At 33.1% G+C, this 21,498-nt stretch overlaps 1 protein-coding gene across 2 annotated transcripts in view; it reads right to left on the reverse strand.

Moving 5' to 3' along the window:
• The window catches only part of TP53BP1 (tumor protein p53 binding protein 1), a 136,011-nt gene that overhangs the window by 35,798 nt on the left and 78,715 nt on the right, over positions 1-21,498 (reverse strand). For both annotated transcript variants that reach the window (XM_051977182.1, XM_051977181.1), the window contains exons 13-16: positions 17,378-17,497; positions 16,219-16,422; positions 11,650-11,707; positions 9,992-10,084 (exon numbers count right to left, since the gene is read on the reverse strand). In XM_051977182.1, coding sequence (XP_051833142.1) covers positions 9,992-10,084; positions 11,650-11,707; positions 16,219-16,422; positions 17,378-17,497 — 475 coding nt within the window. The remainder of the gene's footprint in view (positions 1-9,991; positions 10,085-11,649; positions 11,708-16,218; positions 16,423-17,377; positions 17,498-21,498) is intronic.

Below are 21,498 nucleotides of genomic sequence, written 5' to 3' on the forward strand. Positions count from 1 at the left end.
AACAATCAGCACAGTGTCTATCATAATAAAAGGCATGTAATACATATTTACTAACTGACATATATTCAACCCATGGCCAAAACTATAATCTCACACAATTACAAAAGTCTGCTGGTTAGTAACCCTGCCACAAGTTTCTCCCCTTCCAGCCTATTTTCCACTCAGCTGATCTTCAGGGCAAAGCTGATTACATCAATTTCCTACCCAAAATATTCTAGTAGCTCTCTTATTTACTGTCTTCAATATGAAACAAAATCCTGTTTTAAAACTTTCCACATAAACCTAGCCTCTTCCTATCTTTACATTTATTGTTCTCCACATACTCTAGGATACGTTGACACTGATCTTGTTTTTCCTCAAACATGACCCACCATTCTGACTCTATGCCTTCTCAATAGCTTGCTTTCTTGCCTGGAATGTTCACCTTTCTCACTTCTGTTTATTAGTTTATCTGGCCTCCCCTTAAGGCTCCACACAAGTCTCATCTTCTTCAAAAGTACTTTCCTGCTCTCCTCTTCTCCCCACATGCCCAGCTCCATAGTGCCTTCCCTCTGAAATTACCTCCCATTAACATTGTGTACATGTATGTGTGCATATGTATACACACACATACATATATGTACACAGTTGTTTCATATTGTCTTCTCTGAAACAATGTGAACTCCTTGTGGGAAGGAATTTTGCTTTTCTCTTTCTTTATAATCCCAAAGATTTACATAGTGCCCACTACACATAGGCAATTCTTAATAAATGCTTATTAATGATGATTTAAACTATAAATTTCTTCTTGATAAGCAATATTATATTCATTTCATTTTTCAGGTTCAAAAGCTGAGCCCTCCAGAAGTAAAATTAGTCAAAGATATAAATTCTATACTTATGAATTTTTAGTAAAAACTAGAAATAAGCTCTGAATGCTATGAAAATGGATAGTTTTTCAAAGCAATCAATCCTTCCACCACTTAAAGAAATATGTAAAAAGAGACAGCAACAGATGCAGAACGGCAGAATGTTTCTGAAGGATAAGAAACAAATTCCAATAAAACAAATGTATTATTCTGAGTAATAAAATTCTAGAAAGTATTCCTATTTGAAACTAAAGGATTCAGAAAATACATACCTCTGAAGACACTATAAAACAAACAAACAAACAAAATTCAAGGAGCTAAAAGCAATAAAAGCATTCGCATTTTAATGCTCACATAAGTAGCTCTAGTTTCAGTACACAATCAAAAATATATCATCCAAATGAATTCTTTAATTTCTGGGAAGGATGGCCTAGAAAAATACGTTGAATACTCACAAGGGGATTAGAGTTTTCAGTACCTGAGTCACTGAGTATTTCTTTCTACAAACAAAGGTACTATATAACAGAGAGGATACAACAACTAATTGAATTCAATATATAAGTACTCATTTAGGCAAGTTTCCATGAAAGATACAAAGACAAACAAGTTATTTTCCATGAATACAGACAATTTCTACAAGGGGAGAGAAGAATCATAAACAAATAATTTTAACAAAAGCAAAATGTGTTAAGTGTTATAGGAGAGATTCAGGCAAAATGTTAAGAGGAATAAAAAAGGAAAAATTATTTATAGTAAGGGATGAAGAAGACTTCATAGAAAAAAAGGTATCTACATTAGACTCCCAATAATAGTAAAATTATGATAGATGGGGATGGGAGAAATGCAGAAGCTTCAATTGCCCAACTTGATTATAATACAGAGTTTGTGAAGAGAAAAGTGACAGGTTAAGAACAAAGAGTAAAGGACCTCTAATGTTATAAGGAGTCTGGTTCTTGTTCCACAAATAATTAAGATTTGTAAATGGTTTTGAAATAGGAGAATGATATAATCAGAATCATGTCTTAAGGAGATTAAATCTGATATTAATGTGCAGAATAGGTTAGAAGGGATTAAGAATGGAAGGAGGAGCTAGTTGGCTATTATAATAATAGTTCATGGCAACAATACAAAGACCTTTCAATGAAAATGGAAATGAGATATTATAGAATCAATAGCACAGGCAGGAAATGGAAAAATGACAGATTGTGGATGGGCAGAAGGAATCAGAACCTGAGTTGAAAGAGATTTCTCAGCAATCATTTAGATCAACCCATGCCTGAAAATAATTCATTTTTAAAAAAATTTTTGCTGGGTTAAGGGTCACACAGCCAGGAAGTGTTATGTGTCTGAGATCAGATTTGAACTCAAGTTCCCCTGACTTCAGGACTGATGCTCTATCCACTGCATTACATAGCTGCCCCTAAATAATTCACTTTAAAACACACTTGGTAAACAATCATTCAGCATTCACTTAAGGCTCTCTAATAAGAGGGAGCATACTACTATGTTCTATGATATTCCATATCATTTTATTAGTTTTATTTTTTAATAACTTTTTATTTTTCCAAATACATACAAATATAATTTTCAACATTCATCTTTGCAAAGCTTTGTTGTTCCAAATTTTTCTTCTGCCTCCCTTCCCCTCCAACCCCAGACAGCAAATAATCCAATATAGATTAAATGTGCAAATTCCTATATATATTTCCACTTTTGGCATGAAAAATCAGATCAAAAGGGAATAAACACAAGAAAGAAAAAAAAAACATGGAAAGAAAAAAATAAGCAAAGAAACAATAATCATAAAAGGTGAAAATACTATGCTTTGATCTATATTCAATCTCCATAGTTCTCTCTCTGGATGTGGATGGTTCTTTCCATCATAAGTCTATTGGAACTGGCCTGAATCACTGCAAGGTTGAAAAGAGCCAACTTAATTACAATTGATCATCACACACTCTTCTTCTTGATGTGTACAATGTTCTCTTGGTTCTACTCAGTTCATTCGGTATCAGTTCATACAAGTCTTTCCAGGCTTTTCTGAAATTAGCCTACTAATTGTTTCTTATAAAACAATAATATTTCATTACATTTATATTCACAACTTATTCAGCCTTTCCCCAATTGAGGGGCATTTGAAGTGAATTCTCTAAATAATTTTAGAAAGGAGGGCTTTATCAGAAACACTGGATGTAAAAAAATTTTCCCCAGATTTCTGCTTCTCTTCCAATCTTGCCTGCATTGGTTTTCTTTGTTCAAAACCTTTTTAATTTAATGTAATCAAAATTATCCATTTTGTATTTCATACTGTAGAAATTTTTCTTTGGCCATAAATTCTTCCCCTTTTTACAGATCCGAAAGTTAGACTATCCCTTGCTCTTCTGATTTGTTTATAGTATCACCCTTTATGTTTAAATCATGAACCCATTTCGACCTTATCTTAGTACAGGGTGATGATGGTCAATGCCCAGTTTCTGCCATACTATTTTTCAGCTTTCCTAGCAATTTTTATCAAAACAGTGAGTTCTCATTCAAGAAGTTGAAGTCTTGGGTTTATCAAACAATAGATTAATATAGCTATCAATCATTGTGTCTTGTGAACCTAACCTAGTCTACTGATCCAATGATTTTGATGATCCTTGCTTTATCATGTAGTTTTAGGTCTGGCACAGCTAGACTATCTTTCTTTGCACCTTTTTTCATTAATTCCCTTGAAATTCTTGACCTATTGTTCTTTCAGATGAATTTTGTTATTTTTTTCTAGCTCTATAAAGTAATTTCTTGGCAGTTTGATTGATATGATATTCAAGAAGTAGATTAATTTCAGTAGATTTATCACTTTTACTATGTTAGGTTGGCCTACCCATGAGCACTTGACAGTCTTCCAATTGTTTAAATCTAACTTTAACATCCCATACTATTAAGTAGTTTTTCTTTTCAAGTTTAAACTGTTTATTTTTTGTAGTTGTTGTTTTTCTTTTGGGGAGAGGGACTTTATCCAAATGTTCCAAGTGACATCAAACAGATTAGGTATTACAAAGTCACTAGTCTATTGATGAAACTATGAATCGGTACAATCAATATAGAAAATAATTTCTATGCCCAACTGTGAATACTCTCTGATGCAGTGATATCACTATTAGGCTTATATGAAAAAATATATATTTTGCTGCTCTTTTTGTGATGACAAAGAACTGGAAACTGAATCCCTATAATCTATACAATAGCTTTAACAAATTATAATAAATGAACTAAATGGAATTCAATGCCATAATAGGATGATAAAAGGGATAGTGTTTCAATGAAACCTGGTAAGACTTGAATGAACTAGTGCATAGTGAAATTAAGAGAAGTAGAGAAATATTTCATACTATAACAATATAGAAGGAACAAGTTTCAAAGACTTAAAAACTCTAATCAACACAATATTCAAGTATCACTCCAAAGGACCAATAATAAAAAATGCTACCTTCTTCAAAATACAGAGATGATGAAAAAACATATTGAATGGAATACACATTTTTGCCCATGGCCAATATGGTAATATGTTTTTGTCTATTCATATTTGTTATAAGGATCTTTCAGTTTTGTTTTTTTTCCCCACAGTGGAAAGAGGGAAAAGTAGGGGGAAAATATTAGTTAATTTTGACATATGTATGTATATTTTAAAGTCATTAATGACTTTTAAAGTGATAAAGGTTGAAGCAAGACTGAAAGGAATAGAAGAGTGGTAGTAATAGTAGATGGCAGAAATCAGACTCAACAAGTTGAGCAATAAATATTTATTAAATTGGAGGAAAGCATGGTCAGAAAGAGAAGAGGGTAGGTAAAAACACGCTTTTCAAGGATGATGGTAAAAGGATGGATATAAAGTGAAAGTAGCTCAAGGAGGTAATAAAATTAAGGGAAAAGTCTTTTAAATTTTAAATTACAGAGGGGAAGATGACAGTGGACAGAAAAGGATTGAAGATACAAGGGAAAAAAGGGAAAATTGGCAGAACAAGACTCAGAGGGAGAAGGGGCTAGTAGTTTTCTTGGAATGGAGGTATACTTCTCCCATTGAAGAAGACTGGGTAAAAATATATGAAATCTTAAGGACACAAAGAGCATTGAAGAAGTCTTGCATCAAAGGTTTCCAAATCAGAAAAGGAAAAGATAAGATCCACTGTTGAAAAGAGATGAAAAAGACAACAAAAAGAAAGCAAAGAAACCCCCTCTGCAAAGGTAAGAGGTCCACAACTGTTACACATACTTTCAGACTTTTTCAATTTATTGCTCAACTATGCTCTTCTCCTTTTTCTTTTGGTGGTAATTTTTTTTTTTTTTTGTATTTAAAAATACTATCCAATATCTAGTATGGCTCTCCAGGAAAAATATTGGGAAAATTATAAAGATGTAAAAAATAAAATGAAATTTTTTTAAGGAAAGCACAACTAAGTAAAAAGTCTAAAAGGTGAATAGTGAAAAGACCATTACGTAAGGAAAAAAGGAGTCAACGAGAGTGTAATAAAATAGCTAAAATATTGAGTTTTATGGTTTGCAAAGCATTTTACAAATGCTATAGCATTTGAACATTAAAATAACCCTATGAGATTATGTACCTATGAGATAATAGGCTATTATTATCATTCCTACGTTATAGGTAAGAAAACTGAAGCCGAGAAGTTAAGTGACTTGTCAGGTTCTCAGGGTTAGTGTCTCCTGCAGGATTTTAACTGAGGCACCCTTATTCCAAGTCCAATACTCTTATCTATTGCACCATCTCCAAATATGCATGGAAGTCACAAGAAAAGTTAAATAGCACCAAATTCTAGTGTAATCTGGCAAGGTTATGTGACTTCCTCTCCAATTCTCAGATATAAGAGCAAATTTTAAAAATGGGTCACTTAAGTCTAGAAAGTTTGAACACTCTGAGTCCAGGGTGTTAATTATCAACATATATACTGAATTCACTAAGGATAATGACAAAGAATACAGGACTGTAAGGAGGTTACTAATGGCAGTGAAAAGATATGGAGGATATCCTTAAGGTCAGCATACCTTCCTGACAAAGTATGGAAAATGTAACAAACAAATATCACACATTTTAAGAGGCCAGGCTAAATGATTATGGAAAAGTCTAGAAGTAGCAAAAATTTGAAAAATGAGGGGATGCCCATCAACTGGACATGTGGCATATGATTGTAATAGGATACTAAGTATCATTAAAAAAAATGACAAGCAACATGCTGTCAGAAAAACTTGGGAAGACTTATATGAACTGAAGCAAACTGAAATGAACAGAACCATAAGAATGATAACAAGAATATAACATGATGATCAACTGAAAATGACTTAGCTATTACTATACTCAGTAATACAATAATTCAAGACCATTCCTGAGCACTTATGATGAAAAATGCTATTCATCTCCAGAGAAAAACCTGATGGAGTCTGAATGCAGATAGAAATATGCTTTTTTAAAACTTTATTTTTCTTCTCTTCCTTTAGTCTGTTTTCTTTTACAACATGATTAATATGGAAATAAGTTTTGTATGACTGCATATGTATAACCTATATCAAATTGCTTGCTTCTTCAATGAAGGGAATAAAGAAGAAAAAAGTGAGAAAATCTGGAACTCAAAATTTTTTTTAAATGAATGTCAAAAAATGTTTTTATATGTAATTAGGAAAAATATAATATCTAACACTGAGCTATAAAAAATGAAGGGGATGGCTTCAGAGAAACCTGAGAAGACTTATATGAAATGATGTAAACAGAAACAGAACAATTTATACAATGACAACATTATTGTAAGGAAAAAGGCTTATGAATCTGATCTATGTATTAACCAAAACAATTCCAGAGGAATAATAAAGATGCTACTTACATGCTGATAAACAGGTAAAAGACTCAGCATACACAATAAAACACACATGTTTACACACTTTTTCTCTTTCTCTCTCTCTTCTCCTTATGGATATGCCTAATGTAAAAATTTATTTTGCTTTGCTACACATGTAGCAGTCAAAGTAAATAAAAGAATGGATAATGGCTATCTATAAGAGCTGGCACAACATATTCTAAGGTTAGACAGGATAACAATAACAACAACAGGTAAAGGAGTCTGATTTTACCTGAGTAGTTTAAACATTACATATTGGCTACCTTATTAAGGACAGAAGTTCTCAGATACAATTATAGGTCAATGTTTTCCAAACTATGTAGCTTAGAAATTATGGATTTCCCTTCTTGGAAAGCACAAGACCCTTGAAGTAAATGCCCAAATGGACTTGTTTAATTTAAGTACAACTCACATGCAAATATATCCATTCTTTTCAATGAAAATAAATTCAAATCAAAGTCAATGAAAGTAAATCACCAACACTTAAAGCCACTACAACTAATAGTGAATGCACTATAGTGATTATATAATATGATATGGGCAAACCATATCATATGATAGGGTTATAGTGTCTTCAAATCTTGACAGAGCATGATCTATCACTTACACTGCCAACAGATTATAGATTGATGATACATATGAGTTGTGTCATTGTGATGGTTACTATATATGAATTTTAAAGATATAGTATTGTTAAATCATTTACATGTAGAAATTTAAAGTTCTCAAAAAATGTTTTATGTTTTATACAAACTGAGTCATATCAAAATGAACGGGGCGCTTTTTGACAACAATACAAATGTCCTATATATACGTATATTTCCTCCTCACAAAGAATTTATATTCTAAAGAGGAGACAGTAGAGAATGGCTCAAAAGTCTGAGTGTAGTTTCAAGTTATCAAGGATTAAAAATGCACAAAGACTTTGGGGACCCCCTATACATATAAGTATTCAAAGCATAAGTATAAAATGATTAAATTCAAATATATTAAAATTAATTAAATACAAGGTTTGATAAAGAGAAAAGTAGTAGTTTGGGAAATCAGGAAAAGTTTCATACAAAAAACAGTGCTTGAGCTGCATCTTAAAGAAGAGAAGAACTCTCTGAGGCAAAGGTGAGGAGAGATTGCACTCCACGTATGAAAAAGCCCATGTAAAGGCAAAGAGATACAAAATGAATGTTATGTGGATTGTAGAGTACAGGAAGAGGGAGTGTTATTCACTAAAGCTGGCAAATTAGATTGACCAGGTTGTAAAAGATTTTTAAAACTGAACAAGAGTTTATATTTGCTATTAGAAGCAAGAGACTTGAAAAGATAGGGGTATTACACAGTCAGATCTGAGCTTAAAAAAATTTACTTTGGCATCAGAGGATAGCATATACTGCAACAGAGGGAGAATGACATAAGTCACCAAAAAGGCTGTTGCAATGCTTTAGGCAAGAGATAAGGAGGATCTGTACTAAGATGGTAGCTGCATGAGGAAAAAGGAGTCAGATTCAAGAGATGTTGTGGCAATAGAAATGGCAACATCTGAAAAACAGTTGGATATGTAAGATGAAAGAAGGTAATAAAGTTTAAAATAATGTTGAAGTAACAAACCTAGAACACCAAAAAGAAACACCTTCAAAAGAAACAGGGAAGTTTGGAAGAGGGGAGAATGGATTTGGAGGGAAAGATAATAAGTTCTGTTTTGGATATGTTAAATTTGAGATGTCAATGAGACATCCAGTCTGAAATTCCCAGTGTATAACTGTTAACATGGGATTGAAACTCAGGAAAAGACTGGGGCTGGATATGTAGCTCCGACAGTCATTTATATATAGATGACAGTTAAATCCATGGGAGCTAATGAAGTTATCATGAGAAAACATCTACAAGGAGAAGGAAAAAAAAGGACCTAAACAGAACCTTGAGGAACACCCATAGTTAAGGAGCATAATATAGATGATAAGCCAGGAAAGAAGACTGAAGAGTAGTTAGACAGGTGGGAGAAAAACCAAGAGGGTCATAAAAAGGACATAGTATTCAGGAGCAGAGGGTGGTCAATATTGTCAGATGCAATAGAGGTCAAGAGTAAGGACTAAAAAGACTATCAGATTTGGCAATTATGAGGTGGTTGGTAACTTCAAAACAATGTGTTTTATTTCAGTGATAAGATCAAAAGTCAGATTACAAAGGATTAAGTAGTGAGAGTAAAGAAAATCAAGTCAGCAAGTATAGATAGCTTTTTCAAAGAATTTCATTGAAAAAGATAGGAAATAGGATGAAAGCTAGAGGGATGGTAGAACTAAAGAAAGCTTTTTTAAGGATATGGGAGTGGGAGATTTAAGCATGTTTGAAAGTAGGAAGGAGGAAAAGAAGCAATAATAGGGAGAGGTTGAATATTTAATAGAGATGGGAAGATTGAGGATGCCACCATCTGAAGAAGATGGAACAAAAGACGGGATCTAATGCCAGTATAAAGGCCATGGGAAGGAGAAAGGTCCACTTCTTTTCTTTTTCAAAGACTATTTTAAAAATAAACACAATTCGTGGTATATGAATGTTATGGAATATTATTGCTCTGTAAGGAATGACCAGCAGGATGAATACAGAGAGGCTTGGAGAGACCTACATGGACTGATGCTAAGTGAGATGAGCAGAACCAGGAGATCATTATACACTTCGACAACGATATTGTATGAGGATGTATTCTGATGGAAGTGGATTTCTCTGACAAAGAGACTTAACTGCGTTTCATTGGATAAATGATGGACAGAAACAGCTACACCCAAAGAAGGAATACTGGGAAATGAATGTGAACTATTTGATTTTTGATTTTCTTCCTGAGTTATTTTTACCTTCTGAATCCAATTCTCCCTGTGCAGCGGGAGAACTGTTCGGTTCTGCAAATGTGTATTGTATCTAGGACATACTGCAACATATTTAACATATATAGGATTGCTTGCCATCTTGGGGGGTGGGGGGGGGAGGAGGGAGGGAGGGAAAAAACGAAACATAAGTGATTTCAAGGGATAATGCTGTGTAAAAATTATCCTGGCATGGATTCTGTCAATACAAAGTTATTATTAAATAAAATTAAATTAAAAAATAAATAAATAAAAAATAAACACAATTCAGTCTGGCTTGAATACACCATACTCAAGTGAAAAGCTAAATTGAAAGCCACAAAGAAAAAAACATAAAGAGTTCTTGGCAGTAAAATCAATTTATAATTTGATACAGGAGCAAAGATACTATGAAAATAATACTTACCTGATAAGATCTGATGGTAGAACATGGCCTTTGGTCTCATCATCCTGCTGAACTTCACAAACACGGCTAAACACAGACACTGTCTTCTGAGAACTAAGGATAATAAAGTAAGGCATTAATTCTTTATGTGTTTAGATAGAAGAAATACTTTTTAATCAAGCAACAAGCATTTATTAAGTGCCTACTATATGTCAGATACTATGCTATATATTAGAAATATCTTTCAAGCATTGCAGGTAAATAATCCTTTCTTTAAATTCCTTCTAGGGAGGGAAGGAGGGAGGGAAAAAAGGAGGAAGAAAGGGAGGAAGGGAGGAAAGCAAAGAGGGAGGAAGGGAAGGAGAGAAGAAGGAAGGAAGGAAGGAAGGAAAGGAAGGAGGGAGGGAGGAAGGGAGGGAGAGAAGGAAAACAAAACCTATTTGTAAAGAGTATCTCCCACAATCTATTTTTTTTTTCTACAGACCAAGATTTTCCTCAGTTTGGGTTTGTTTTTAAAACAAGACAAATATACTAATACTCTCATACCACTATTAATAACACATCAACAATCACTTCACTTCATTCCAATCTTTGTTAACTCCCACTTTTGTTTTGCATGATCTCTCTTTCTCCTACACTCTCAGGTTTTTACTTACTTTAGAAGTAAATTTAATTGCATATATAGACCTGCAATAAGCAATGTCAGGAATAAAATAATGCAAAAACTATATGGTAAAAATGTTTTTTTTTCCTCCACTAGTAAGATATTCATAAGAAGTAGTTAGCAGATCAAAAGTAATATATAAATGTCACTAGAAACACTAAGTTCATTTAAAAAAGAGAGATACTAAGTCCAGAGAGATGAAATCCTTTTTTCTAAAATATGTAATAAACATGAGACAGGACTAGGCTTATTTCAAAGCTCATAAGCCCTTTCAGCCATGCTTTAAGCAGTATTACTGGAATTTAATGTTTTATTAGTATAATCAGTAGCAGATGAGAGACTTTTATACTCTCTCACTGCCACCAGGTGGCAAAGCTCAATTACACAAGCCTGAATCTAGAGATATAATCACTCTCAAGTCATTGTAGCAAGAAACAGTAATAACAACATAACTATAAGACACTACATCATCACCAAAACAATAATAAAACATCACAACACAGCAATCAATTTGGGACATAAACTAGAATGATCGTAATGGCTAACAATAATAAGAATAATAATTATACATCACAAAATAGCAGTTAGTTTGAAACACTGACTAGAAATGATCTTATATAATGGCTAACAGTTAAAATCCCTGAGAGACAAAGTCCATAATGATCCTATATAAGACCTTGCAACTATCTCCTGCCACATATTACAGCCTCACCAAGACTAAAAAGATATAGTCTTTTACATTATCCTTATCTAGGATAAGGATCCTATATGATTAGTGGGGTAAATTTTTAAAAAAATAATTAGTCAGCATTTTAATCAAGGATTAGCAAATAAAAATGTTGGTTTTAGGAGGGAATTAATGAAAAAAGCTGTGACTTGGTCAACCTTTCTTCCTATAAAATAACTTATTCTAGGTTTCACTTTAATTTTTTTCTACCATTGATATATCTATCTTTTCCTTCATTATCAGTGGCTCTGTATGAGACTGCTCTGCATAGCAACAAGCTCTGGTTACCTGGCAACAGACTCAGCAACAGCAGTGGATCCATTTTTCTTTTCACCACTTACAGGCTCTGAACAAAAACATAGGCAAGGAGGGAAGGGAGAAAAACAGAAAAAAATCCAGTTAGTGTCCTACCTAAAATGCTTTTCTTTATTTTTCTACTCTTTTTTTCCCTGACTCTGCAGCAGAAAGGAACAGAAATAGGGAAAAAGAATAGGAATAGAAAAAAAAAAAATTAACCATGATTCAACAATACAAATATTCTCCATTCCTAACAACCCATATCCTCACTAAACCATTTCTGTGGACTAAGTGGGCATAGCCAAAAATATCACATGAAATTTCTTAGCAGTATCATTTAACAATAAAAGTTAATCTCCTGAGTCACTGTTCTAAATTGTCACCCTGCATCTCTAAATCAGGGGTTCTTAACCTGGGGTTTGCTATTTTTTTTAATTTACTTTTTTAAAGTTAAATATTTAAAAATTCAATTTGACTTTAAATATAGATAACTGCCTTTCAGTATAATTGGTTTCTTTTGTAATTTGTGTATTTTATTTTGTATATTTTAGAAAAATTGCATGACGTAATTAAAGTCACTTAGCTAGGGTCTGGAATAAGGATTCAGATACAGGTCTTCCTAAATTCTTGACTCCAAATTCAAAGGCTTAGCTATTCCATTCTACTTCTCCATAAAGTAAGCTTCATAACTGTTATGGCTGTCTTGATACCATAAAAATCATCCAGACAGAAACAAGTTCCCAAGAATAGCAGATAACTCAAAACAATTTATAGTCAAATGAAAAAAATGCCCTAAATCATTAGTGATTATAGATTAAATACAAATTATACAAATTAAAACAACCCTGAGATATCATTTTATATCTAGTAGACTGACTAAAATAATTGAAGGGGAAAGCAACAAACATTGGGGAGAATGCAGAAAAATTGGGACATTAATTCACTGTTGGTGGAATATGTAGAGTTATTAAATTGCCTATATCCTTTTTTCAACAATACCATTACTAAGTCTATTTCCAAAGATGATTAGGGAAAAAAGAAAAGAACTCTTATGTTCTAAAATATCTTTTAGATATTTAGATATTAGCTCCTTCTGTGGTAGCCAAGAATTGGAAATTGTAGGGATGCCCATCAATTGGAGAATGACTAAACAAGTGGTATGACAGAAGACCTACTGCGCCATAGGAAATGATGAGCTCAATGATCTTAGAAAAACATGATAGACTTACATGAAATAATGAAAAGCAAAATGAACAGAACCAATTATATTCTGTAAACAATAACAACAATATTGTTTTGAGAGCAACTTTGAGTGAATAAGTTATTTTTGACTACTATAAACAGCCAAATTAACTAAAAGGTCATATGGAGGCACTATTTGCACCCAGAGAAAGAACTAATAAATAGAAGTATTTCATTTATATATTTGTATCTAATGGTAGCCATTTCTAGAGGAAAGGAGGAAGGTGAAAGGAAGGGGAAAAAAGGGAAAAATTTACATGATAACTTTATTATATATTTAAAGGGAACAGCACATTACATAACAGATTTTTATACTATGTTACAGAAATGTTTGTTTTATTCCATAAATGAAAAATAAATTTAAAAAAATTTAAAAACAAGAATTACTTAACAATTACTAGTTTTACTTTTTCTACTGTTTATATATAAAATAAAGATATTCATGGAATCTCACTTAATCACTGCTCCAAAGACTATGACCTCTGATAGTAAAAACAAAAGGCAAAAAGGTTCCCTATCCTTCGTAATTTCAGTGCCTTCCCTCTGTTAATTATTTCATTTATCCTGAGTATATAGAATGCTTTGCATATATTTATTTGCATGTTGTCTTCCCTATTAGATTGTAAATTCTTTAAGGGCAAATTGTCTTAAGCCTCCTTTTTTATCCCTAGAGTTTAGCACAGAACCTGGCACATATCGGGTACTTAACAAATGTTTACTAGACTGAATTGAATTGAATGATGTAAAGGTCATAGAGGACCTTTACAGGCCTCTATGACCTCTACAAGTCACTATGAAGGGACTGAAGGAGTCATCTTAGTCTCACTCTTTTATTTTGCAATTAGATTAGTAGTGAAGAGAGCCAAGATTCAAGTCTAAGTCCTCTAACTCCAAATCTGCTCTTCTAATGCATCATTTTTGCCCCTGAGTTTCAGCTGAGTTTAAGCTTTTGACTTAAGACTTCAATGAACTAGTGAGAATGCCAAGGTACTAGGTCCTTGGCTCAATTAGTTGGAATGATGACCAAGAGACTTTTATTTGGTCTCAAAATTTTTGCCTTTCACTTCTCTAAACTTCCCTGGTAAAAAGATACTGTATCAAGATATGTGCCTACAAGGGCACAAAATGATGGAAATAGCATTAGAATTTAGAAGAAATCAAATACAGTACAATGTGCAATAAACAATGTGCTGTTTTAACTGATAGCAGATTGCTTGCTGTCTTGGGGAAGGAGAAGGAGTAAGAGAAGGAGAAAAATTTTAAACACAAGATTTTACAAAGGTGAATGTTGAAAACTATTTTTGCATATATTTGGAAAACTAAAGAATTATAAAAAATAAAAATTAAATTTTAAAAAATAAACGATGTGCAATCTATTTGGTAAAGGACTGAATATTCTACAACTGTTAGAAAAAATGGAAAGCAATCTGAGAGAAATGAAAGATTTTACACGATATTCCACAATATGCTTAAATGGATGAACATAAAAGATTATATTAAACAAATCACAAAAGCAAATGAACTTTCACAACTAGAGGGAAGGGGAAAAGTTCTTGGCCAAAGAGGGATAAAAATGATTACAAAAAGTAAACTGGATAATTTTTATTATATAAAATTGTAAAGATTCTGCACAAACAAAAGCAATGCAAGTACCACTAGAGCAAAAAGCTAATCAGGAAAAAATCTCTATAGCAATTCAAAATACATAAATTGGTACAAACACAGAACAAGAATAGGACTTCCCAATATGGTCAAATGTTATGATTAAACAGCTTGCAAATAAAGAAATCCAGGCCACCAACAATCATATGAAATCTCTAATAGTAAGAAAAATGCAAGTTATAACAATTCTGAAGTTCTATTTCATACCTTTCAGAATAGCAAAGATGAGCAAAAGGAAAATGACAATTACTGGAAGGATTATAGGAGGACAAACATATTAAATGCACTATGAGTGGACTTGGGAAGTTGCAAACTAATCTGGAAAACAAATTAAAAGTATACCCAAACTTGGCTTTTTTCAACAATCAGGTGATTCAAGACAATTCCAAAAGTCTTGTGATGGAAAGAGCCACCTGCATCTAGTGAGAGAACTATGGAAACTGCATGCAAATCAAAGCATAGTATTTTCACCTTTTTTGTTATTGTTGTCTTGATTGTTTTTTTCTCATGTTTTTCCCTCTTTTGATCTGATTTTTCTTGCATAACATAACAAATGTGGAAATGTGTTTAGAAGAATTGCACATGTTTAAACTATGTTGGACTGCCTGTTGTCTACAGGTGGGATGAACATATGGTTTTGCAAAAATGAATGTTGAAAACTATCTTTACATGTATTTTGAGAAATAAAAACCTATTAATTTTAAAACAAAACAAGGAGAAAAACAGCGGAGGGAGGGGGAGGAGAAGGAGGGAGGGAGAGGAAGAGAAGGAAGGAAGGAGAGGGGGAGGGAGGGAGGGGAAGGGGGGGGAGAGAGAGAGAAAGAAAGAAACAAACAAAAAGAAAAAAGAGAGAGAGAAAGAAAGAAAAAAAGAGAGAGAAAAGAGAAAGAGAGAGAGAAAGAAAAAGAGAAGGAGGGAAGGAGGGAGGGAAGAGAGGAGGGAGGAGAGGAGGGAAGGAGAGAAGGAAGGAAGATTCCATGCTAATTTTATGATGTTTTCCCAAATCACCCCTCATGGGCATTATGGCTCTATTTTATTCACTTTCTTTTATGTCAGAGTCACTAACAAACAACTAGGGAGTTATTTTACTGATCAAGAATATTTAGTACTTCTTTCATATTATTATTTAATTATCTAGATAGATGTCACTCTCCCCCAAATCAAAGGAAAGTATGAAAACGCAACCAGTACAAGCAGCAATCCCAATGCCTCAAAAGATCAGAAAATTGAGCCCAACACAAAAATTAACTCTCTAAAACTCATTTATACTGGTCAACTGTTCTATTGTTCACACTGCTGAGGAAAAAAGGCGAGCTTGTATCTCCTTCCCTTCACTGCAAATATGGAGAATAGTGGGGTGGATATGATATATATGTATTATTAGAGATGATTAATGTGCTGGTTAGTTTTGCTGAACTTTTAAAATTTCTTTTTAAATTTTTGTTTATAAGGTTTAAGGCAAGCTCAAAAGGAAAGGAGAGGGATAAGAAGGCATATGATATAAAAACAAAATCATCAACTGATATAAAATTTAAAAAGAAAGAGGGAATAGTAAGAATAGTCAAGATATATTATTCAGTTGTTCTACTGATACAAATAAGGGGTCAGAAGCTTATTATCACAGCTTATCCACATAGGCATAAAAAATTAACTTACTTTCCAAACTAAATTGCAAGGACTCTTCACTCGCCTCAGTCTCAGGGCTGACCAGTTTCATTCTCAGACATAATTTTTCATCCACTTCTGGGACAGCTCTGGAATCTCCTTTTTCACTTTCAACAGTAACATCGTTGGAACCCATAGAACTTTCAGCCATGACATCACTGGTTGCTAAGGGGCTCTCTGAATAACTGTCCACAACTGAAAGAAAGAAAGGAGGAGGAAGAAGGAAAAAAAAAAACCCACTAAAACACAAACATTAAATAAGGCACCTCAGGGTCATTAGTTTCCCTCTATAATTCCATATGTTTGCAAGATCCACGTAGTTGTACCTAGAATAGATCCTGTCAAAAATATCCACAACTACACGCTATAAATGACACCTGGTCTTAAGAGGAGCAACAGGATTCAGATCCACTTCCACATCTGGATTTAGGATGCTGCGTGAGCCCTCATCCAACCCACATCTGCCAGCATCAGGCATAGGTAGCAGGAAACTCCAGACGGCATGACAGTTACCTCCCAGCACTGACTAGAGAAAACAAATAGATTAATGTAGAACACTACTGAACTGGTGAAGAGGAGGGAGCTACCTAAATAGTCCTGCTTGTCAAGCAGAAGTATAATTTGTACAGGGTGTTGCACAAGAAGACATCGTCTATTAGCTTTATGTCCCTGCTTATTCAATCAAAAAATGAATGAAAAAAATATTTATGAAGCATCTACTATGTGCCTGGTCCTCTGCTAAACTCTAGAAATTCAAAGACAAAAACAAATCTTCTGCCCTCAAGAAACTTACATCAGTATTTGTTTAGTATTTTTTTTTATATTTGACTCCCCTCTAAACCCTGATTATGTTCTGTGAAAGAGCAAGCACGATCATCTTCTACTATACAAATATATATTGTCTAAAAAGCTCCCCCCCAAAATTACCAAAACTTAAGAAACTGGAAATTGCACCAGATCCCCAATAGGATTAGAAGAAAAGTATGAAGAACCTCAATCAGTCATAATCTTCTTGAAGCAAAAAAAAAAAAAAAAAAAAAAAAGATATAACCAAGTTCCAATTCCTTATATGGTCATAATGATATCATTTTTATAAAGGTTGACACTCTAGAGTTTCTTGCCCAAAGAGTGTCATTTTTATATTACTCACCAATAGGAGTACTGTGTCTCCTTGGACTTAATTTAAGATGCCCAATCAAAGGTGGGGTTGTGTTGGTCAACGGTGGGATAACATCATCTTCCTTAGGCAAAGTAAAATGAAATGGTGTTTCTGGGGGGGAAAAAACCCACAAAATAAGCAACAGAACAACTTTAAAGAAGACCTATTGAGAGCCACTTTTTTCTTTTGTTCATTTCTCCAAGCCATCATGTTTCCTGTGTAATTTTCATTTCCTTACCAGATTTGTCTTTTTTACTTTCCGTAGATGCAATGACAGCCTAGGCAATTTAATCCAATCCCACTCTTAAAAGTTTTCTTTATAACCTGCTTTTTTGTCCAACTATCAAATATTCACTTCTATGACATTTTCAGTTTGTGGTTTATTTCTTGTTAACTAAAAAAACCTCCATTTTCAAAGCAAATCTTCAATTTTATAAAGATACACTAAAAAGTCTCCCTTTTTTTCAAAATATTTCTCACCTTTTAAAAATCATAGGCTTTGGTTTTAGAAATACCCAGTAGTGTGTCCTACATAAAGAAGGAGATTAATATTAAAAGAAAAAATTAAGCTGGTTTTTTCATGAACTATTTAAATCTCAAAATTCTACCCAAAAAAATCATGGCAAAGAGAAGATAGACCTATTATCATCAAATTTAAGTATGAGAAAGATTCCAGAACATACTTAACAACTGTGAGAGCAACAAAATATAAAATATTTTATAATTTGCATAAAAGTAGCATGATTATCATAAAATGAAACTAAAAATATCATTTAATAAAATTTCCTGCCTGAAACACAACACAGACCTCTACAACATTCTTGACAGTCTGCATTCACTGTTCTTATAGAACTATGCAATTCCTTTGTATTTGTCTTTAGTCATACAGCCTTGTTCCCATTTTTTGTACATGTAATTCTATGTTCATTAAATTCCTTATAAATCATACTGGTGTCTTAAGATATCTCCTCTTCTTCAATATTATTCTCATATATCATTAAAGTTTCTTTTTTTTTTCCTCTGAAGCAGCAATTAGGGTTAGTTAAATGACTTGCCCAAGGTCACATACCTAGGAACCAGATTTGAACTCAGATCCTCCTGACTTCAGGGCTGGTGCTCTATCCACTAAAATTTCATTTTTAAAACTCTATTTAGCTTAATGACTAATAATGAAATCATACTTATATATATGCCACACTTCTTGCAATCAATTCTTCTAAAATCTAGATTACATATAATATTATATCTAGTGTTCTCTCCTTAGCTAACATGAATGCTAAGATGTTACATATTCTTTCGACTAACATTTCCAACATTTCTATTTCGTCTACCAATTCTTCCTTGTTCATCTAAATCAAAATCTGAGTAAAACTTCTATGAAATTCCTCCATTATAAAAAGCATAATCATTAGTAAAACCAAGAAAGCTTAAGTTAAATGCCACCTCCTCTGTGAAACTGATTCAATACACAGTGCTGACTGCCCAGGTAACTGGGCAATATCGTATATCTAAGTCTAAGTAATAACTATGAGAGTGTGTTTAGTTACTAGTGAGAAGATCTCAATTTCATTTTTTTTTATAGATAATTCTTTTTTAAAAAAATAATTATAATTTTTTATTGACAGAATCCATGCCTGGGTAATTTTTTACAGCATTATCCCTTGCCCTCACTTCTGTTCCGACTTTTCCCCTCTCTCCCTCCACCCCCTCCCCCAGATGGCAAGCAGTTCTTTACATGTTAAATATATTATGTATATCCTAGATACAATATATGTGTGCAGAACTGAACAGTTCTCTTGTTTCACAGGAAGAAATGGATTCAGAAGGTAGAAATAACCCAGGAAGAAAAACAAAAATGCAAACAGTTTAAATTCATTTCCCAGTGTTCTTTCTTTGGGTGTAGCTGCTTCTGTGCATCCTTGATCATCAATTTCATTTTTATCAATACTCTGCTCAATGTTCTAATCTGAGGTCACAAACATCAATTCTGCCACTCTTTTGCCTCTGTGTGTGTGCACATGCACGCGTGCTTAAAGATAAAGAAGTCTCATACAGCCCAGAAATCCTGTGTGTGTGTGTGTGTGTGTGTGTGTGTGTGTGTGTGTGTGTGTGTAGGTGAGCGTAAAGATAAAAAAAGGTCCATATACAGCAAAATATTCATAGCAGTACTTTTCGAAGTAGCAAAGAAATGAAAACAACATAGATTCCCATTGATTAGAGAATAGCTAAAAAAAAAAAAAAGATTATGGTACACAAATGTAATGGAATATTATATAAGTAATAGAGAAACACGAGATGATTTTACATGAATTGAAAGAAATGAAAATAAACAGGATCGGGAAAACATACATTATATTTAAGATAATACAAAAGAAAAGAACTTACCAAAAAAATAAAAAAGGACTATATAATTATGACTGAAAAGCTTAACCTTAGAGAATAAGTTAAAAAAATGAAGTTCCCCCCTTCTTTGTAGAGGTAGGAAACTACAGAAATATTGCATGTAGCGCTGAAAATGCTTTATTGGTGGGTTATGAGCCGCCTTTTTTCCTTTGCATAATAAGGGGTGATTCGCTAGGGTGGGAAGGCAGAGAGGCATATGTTCAGAAATGAAGGTATAATTAACAGGACTATTTATGAAGATGAAGAAGAAGGAAGAGTCAACGATGACTGAAAACTTCTAAAAGGTGCCAACATTTACCAAACTATCAGATAATCAGTTTACAGAGCTAGAAAAAAATATAAAACTCACCTGGTGTGAATCTCATGAGAAATCATGAAAAAAAAAAAACTTAAACAACAAATGCTTAGTAGAACCACATCTCAAACCAAAATACTAAGAAATAATAATATATATATTATACATATATATATGTACATACATATATAGTGGAACATATATAACATAAAGAAGCAAACAGTGTGGCACACAGTGTTTGATAAATTCCAAAAAGCCAGATATAGAGATAAAGACTTACTATTTGAAAAAACTGTTGTGAAAAATAGAAACTAAGGGAGTATACTCCAACTGGGAAATGGCTAAACAAACTATGGTCTATGAATGTAATAGAAAATTACTGTACCATAAGAAAGTGAAATGGGTAATTTCAGAGAAATCTTGTATGAACTACTGCAAAATTGAGATGGAACAGAAGAAGGAACAGATAGGGAAAATATGGTAATTCAGTTGTAAATATACTGAATATAAGGCTTTAATTAAGATGAAGAAATAAAAATGGAACACTGGAACTTTAGGGAGAGGTCAGAGATTTGGGCATCTTTTGTACATTTATATAGATAAAGATAGGTATAACAATGGATGAAATTTCAGAGAAAGAAAGAAAATGGAAATTGAGTTTTGAGAAATTCTCTTATAGAGCAAGAGGATGGGGCAGGAAATAAAGAAATAGTTTTGTAAAAAAAAGATCAGAGCAAAAGCAAAAAACAGAAGTACAATGGAAACAATAGGAAAAGAAAGTATCAAGATGGAGTGAGTAAATAATAAATCAATCAAAATGCTACAAAAAGGTAAAGAATAAAGACTGAAAAGGGGGAATCTAAGGAAAGATGTTTCAATAGAATTGTGGGAATAGAAGACTGTAGCAGAAGCCTCTTCTTGATATTTAGTTGTGAAAGGAAGAAAGAGACAAAATGACAGTAAAAGGGAGTAGCAAAATGAGAAATTCAAGAGAATGAGAGGCTAATTAGGGAAGAAATGAAGACAAAAAAGAAAAAGTGATAACAATGGAAATGAACAGATGGGAAACAATGGATCAAGGCCACAAATGTAGGATTCACATTTAGCTAACATTAAAGAAGAATAAATACTTTTTTCCCCTGAGGATGGAGAAAGAAGGAAAACATCAATAAAGACAGAGAAGTGTAAAGAAGTAGAGTTAAGGAAGTTCATATCAGATCATGAGATGATAAATTATAAATCACTTAAGTTGATAGGGAAACTCAGAAGTCATCTAGTCCAAATCCCCTCGTTTTACAGATGAATTACTTGCCAAGGCCATGCAACAAATCTTCTGATTACAAATTCAATAATTTTTCCACTGTATTATGTTGTTAGTCAAACAGATTTTAAGTTTTTATTATGTGCCAAGCAT

This window comes from Antechinus flavipes, chromosome 2, assembly GCF_016432865.1.
Source record: "Antechinus flavipes isolate AdamAnt ecotype Samford, QLD, Australia chromosome 2, AdamAnt_v2, whole genome shotgun sequence".
Taxonomy (NCBI): domain Eukaryota; kingdom Metazoa; phylum Chordata; class Mammalia; order Dasyuromorphia; family Dasyuridae; genus Antechinus; species Antechinus flavipes.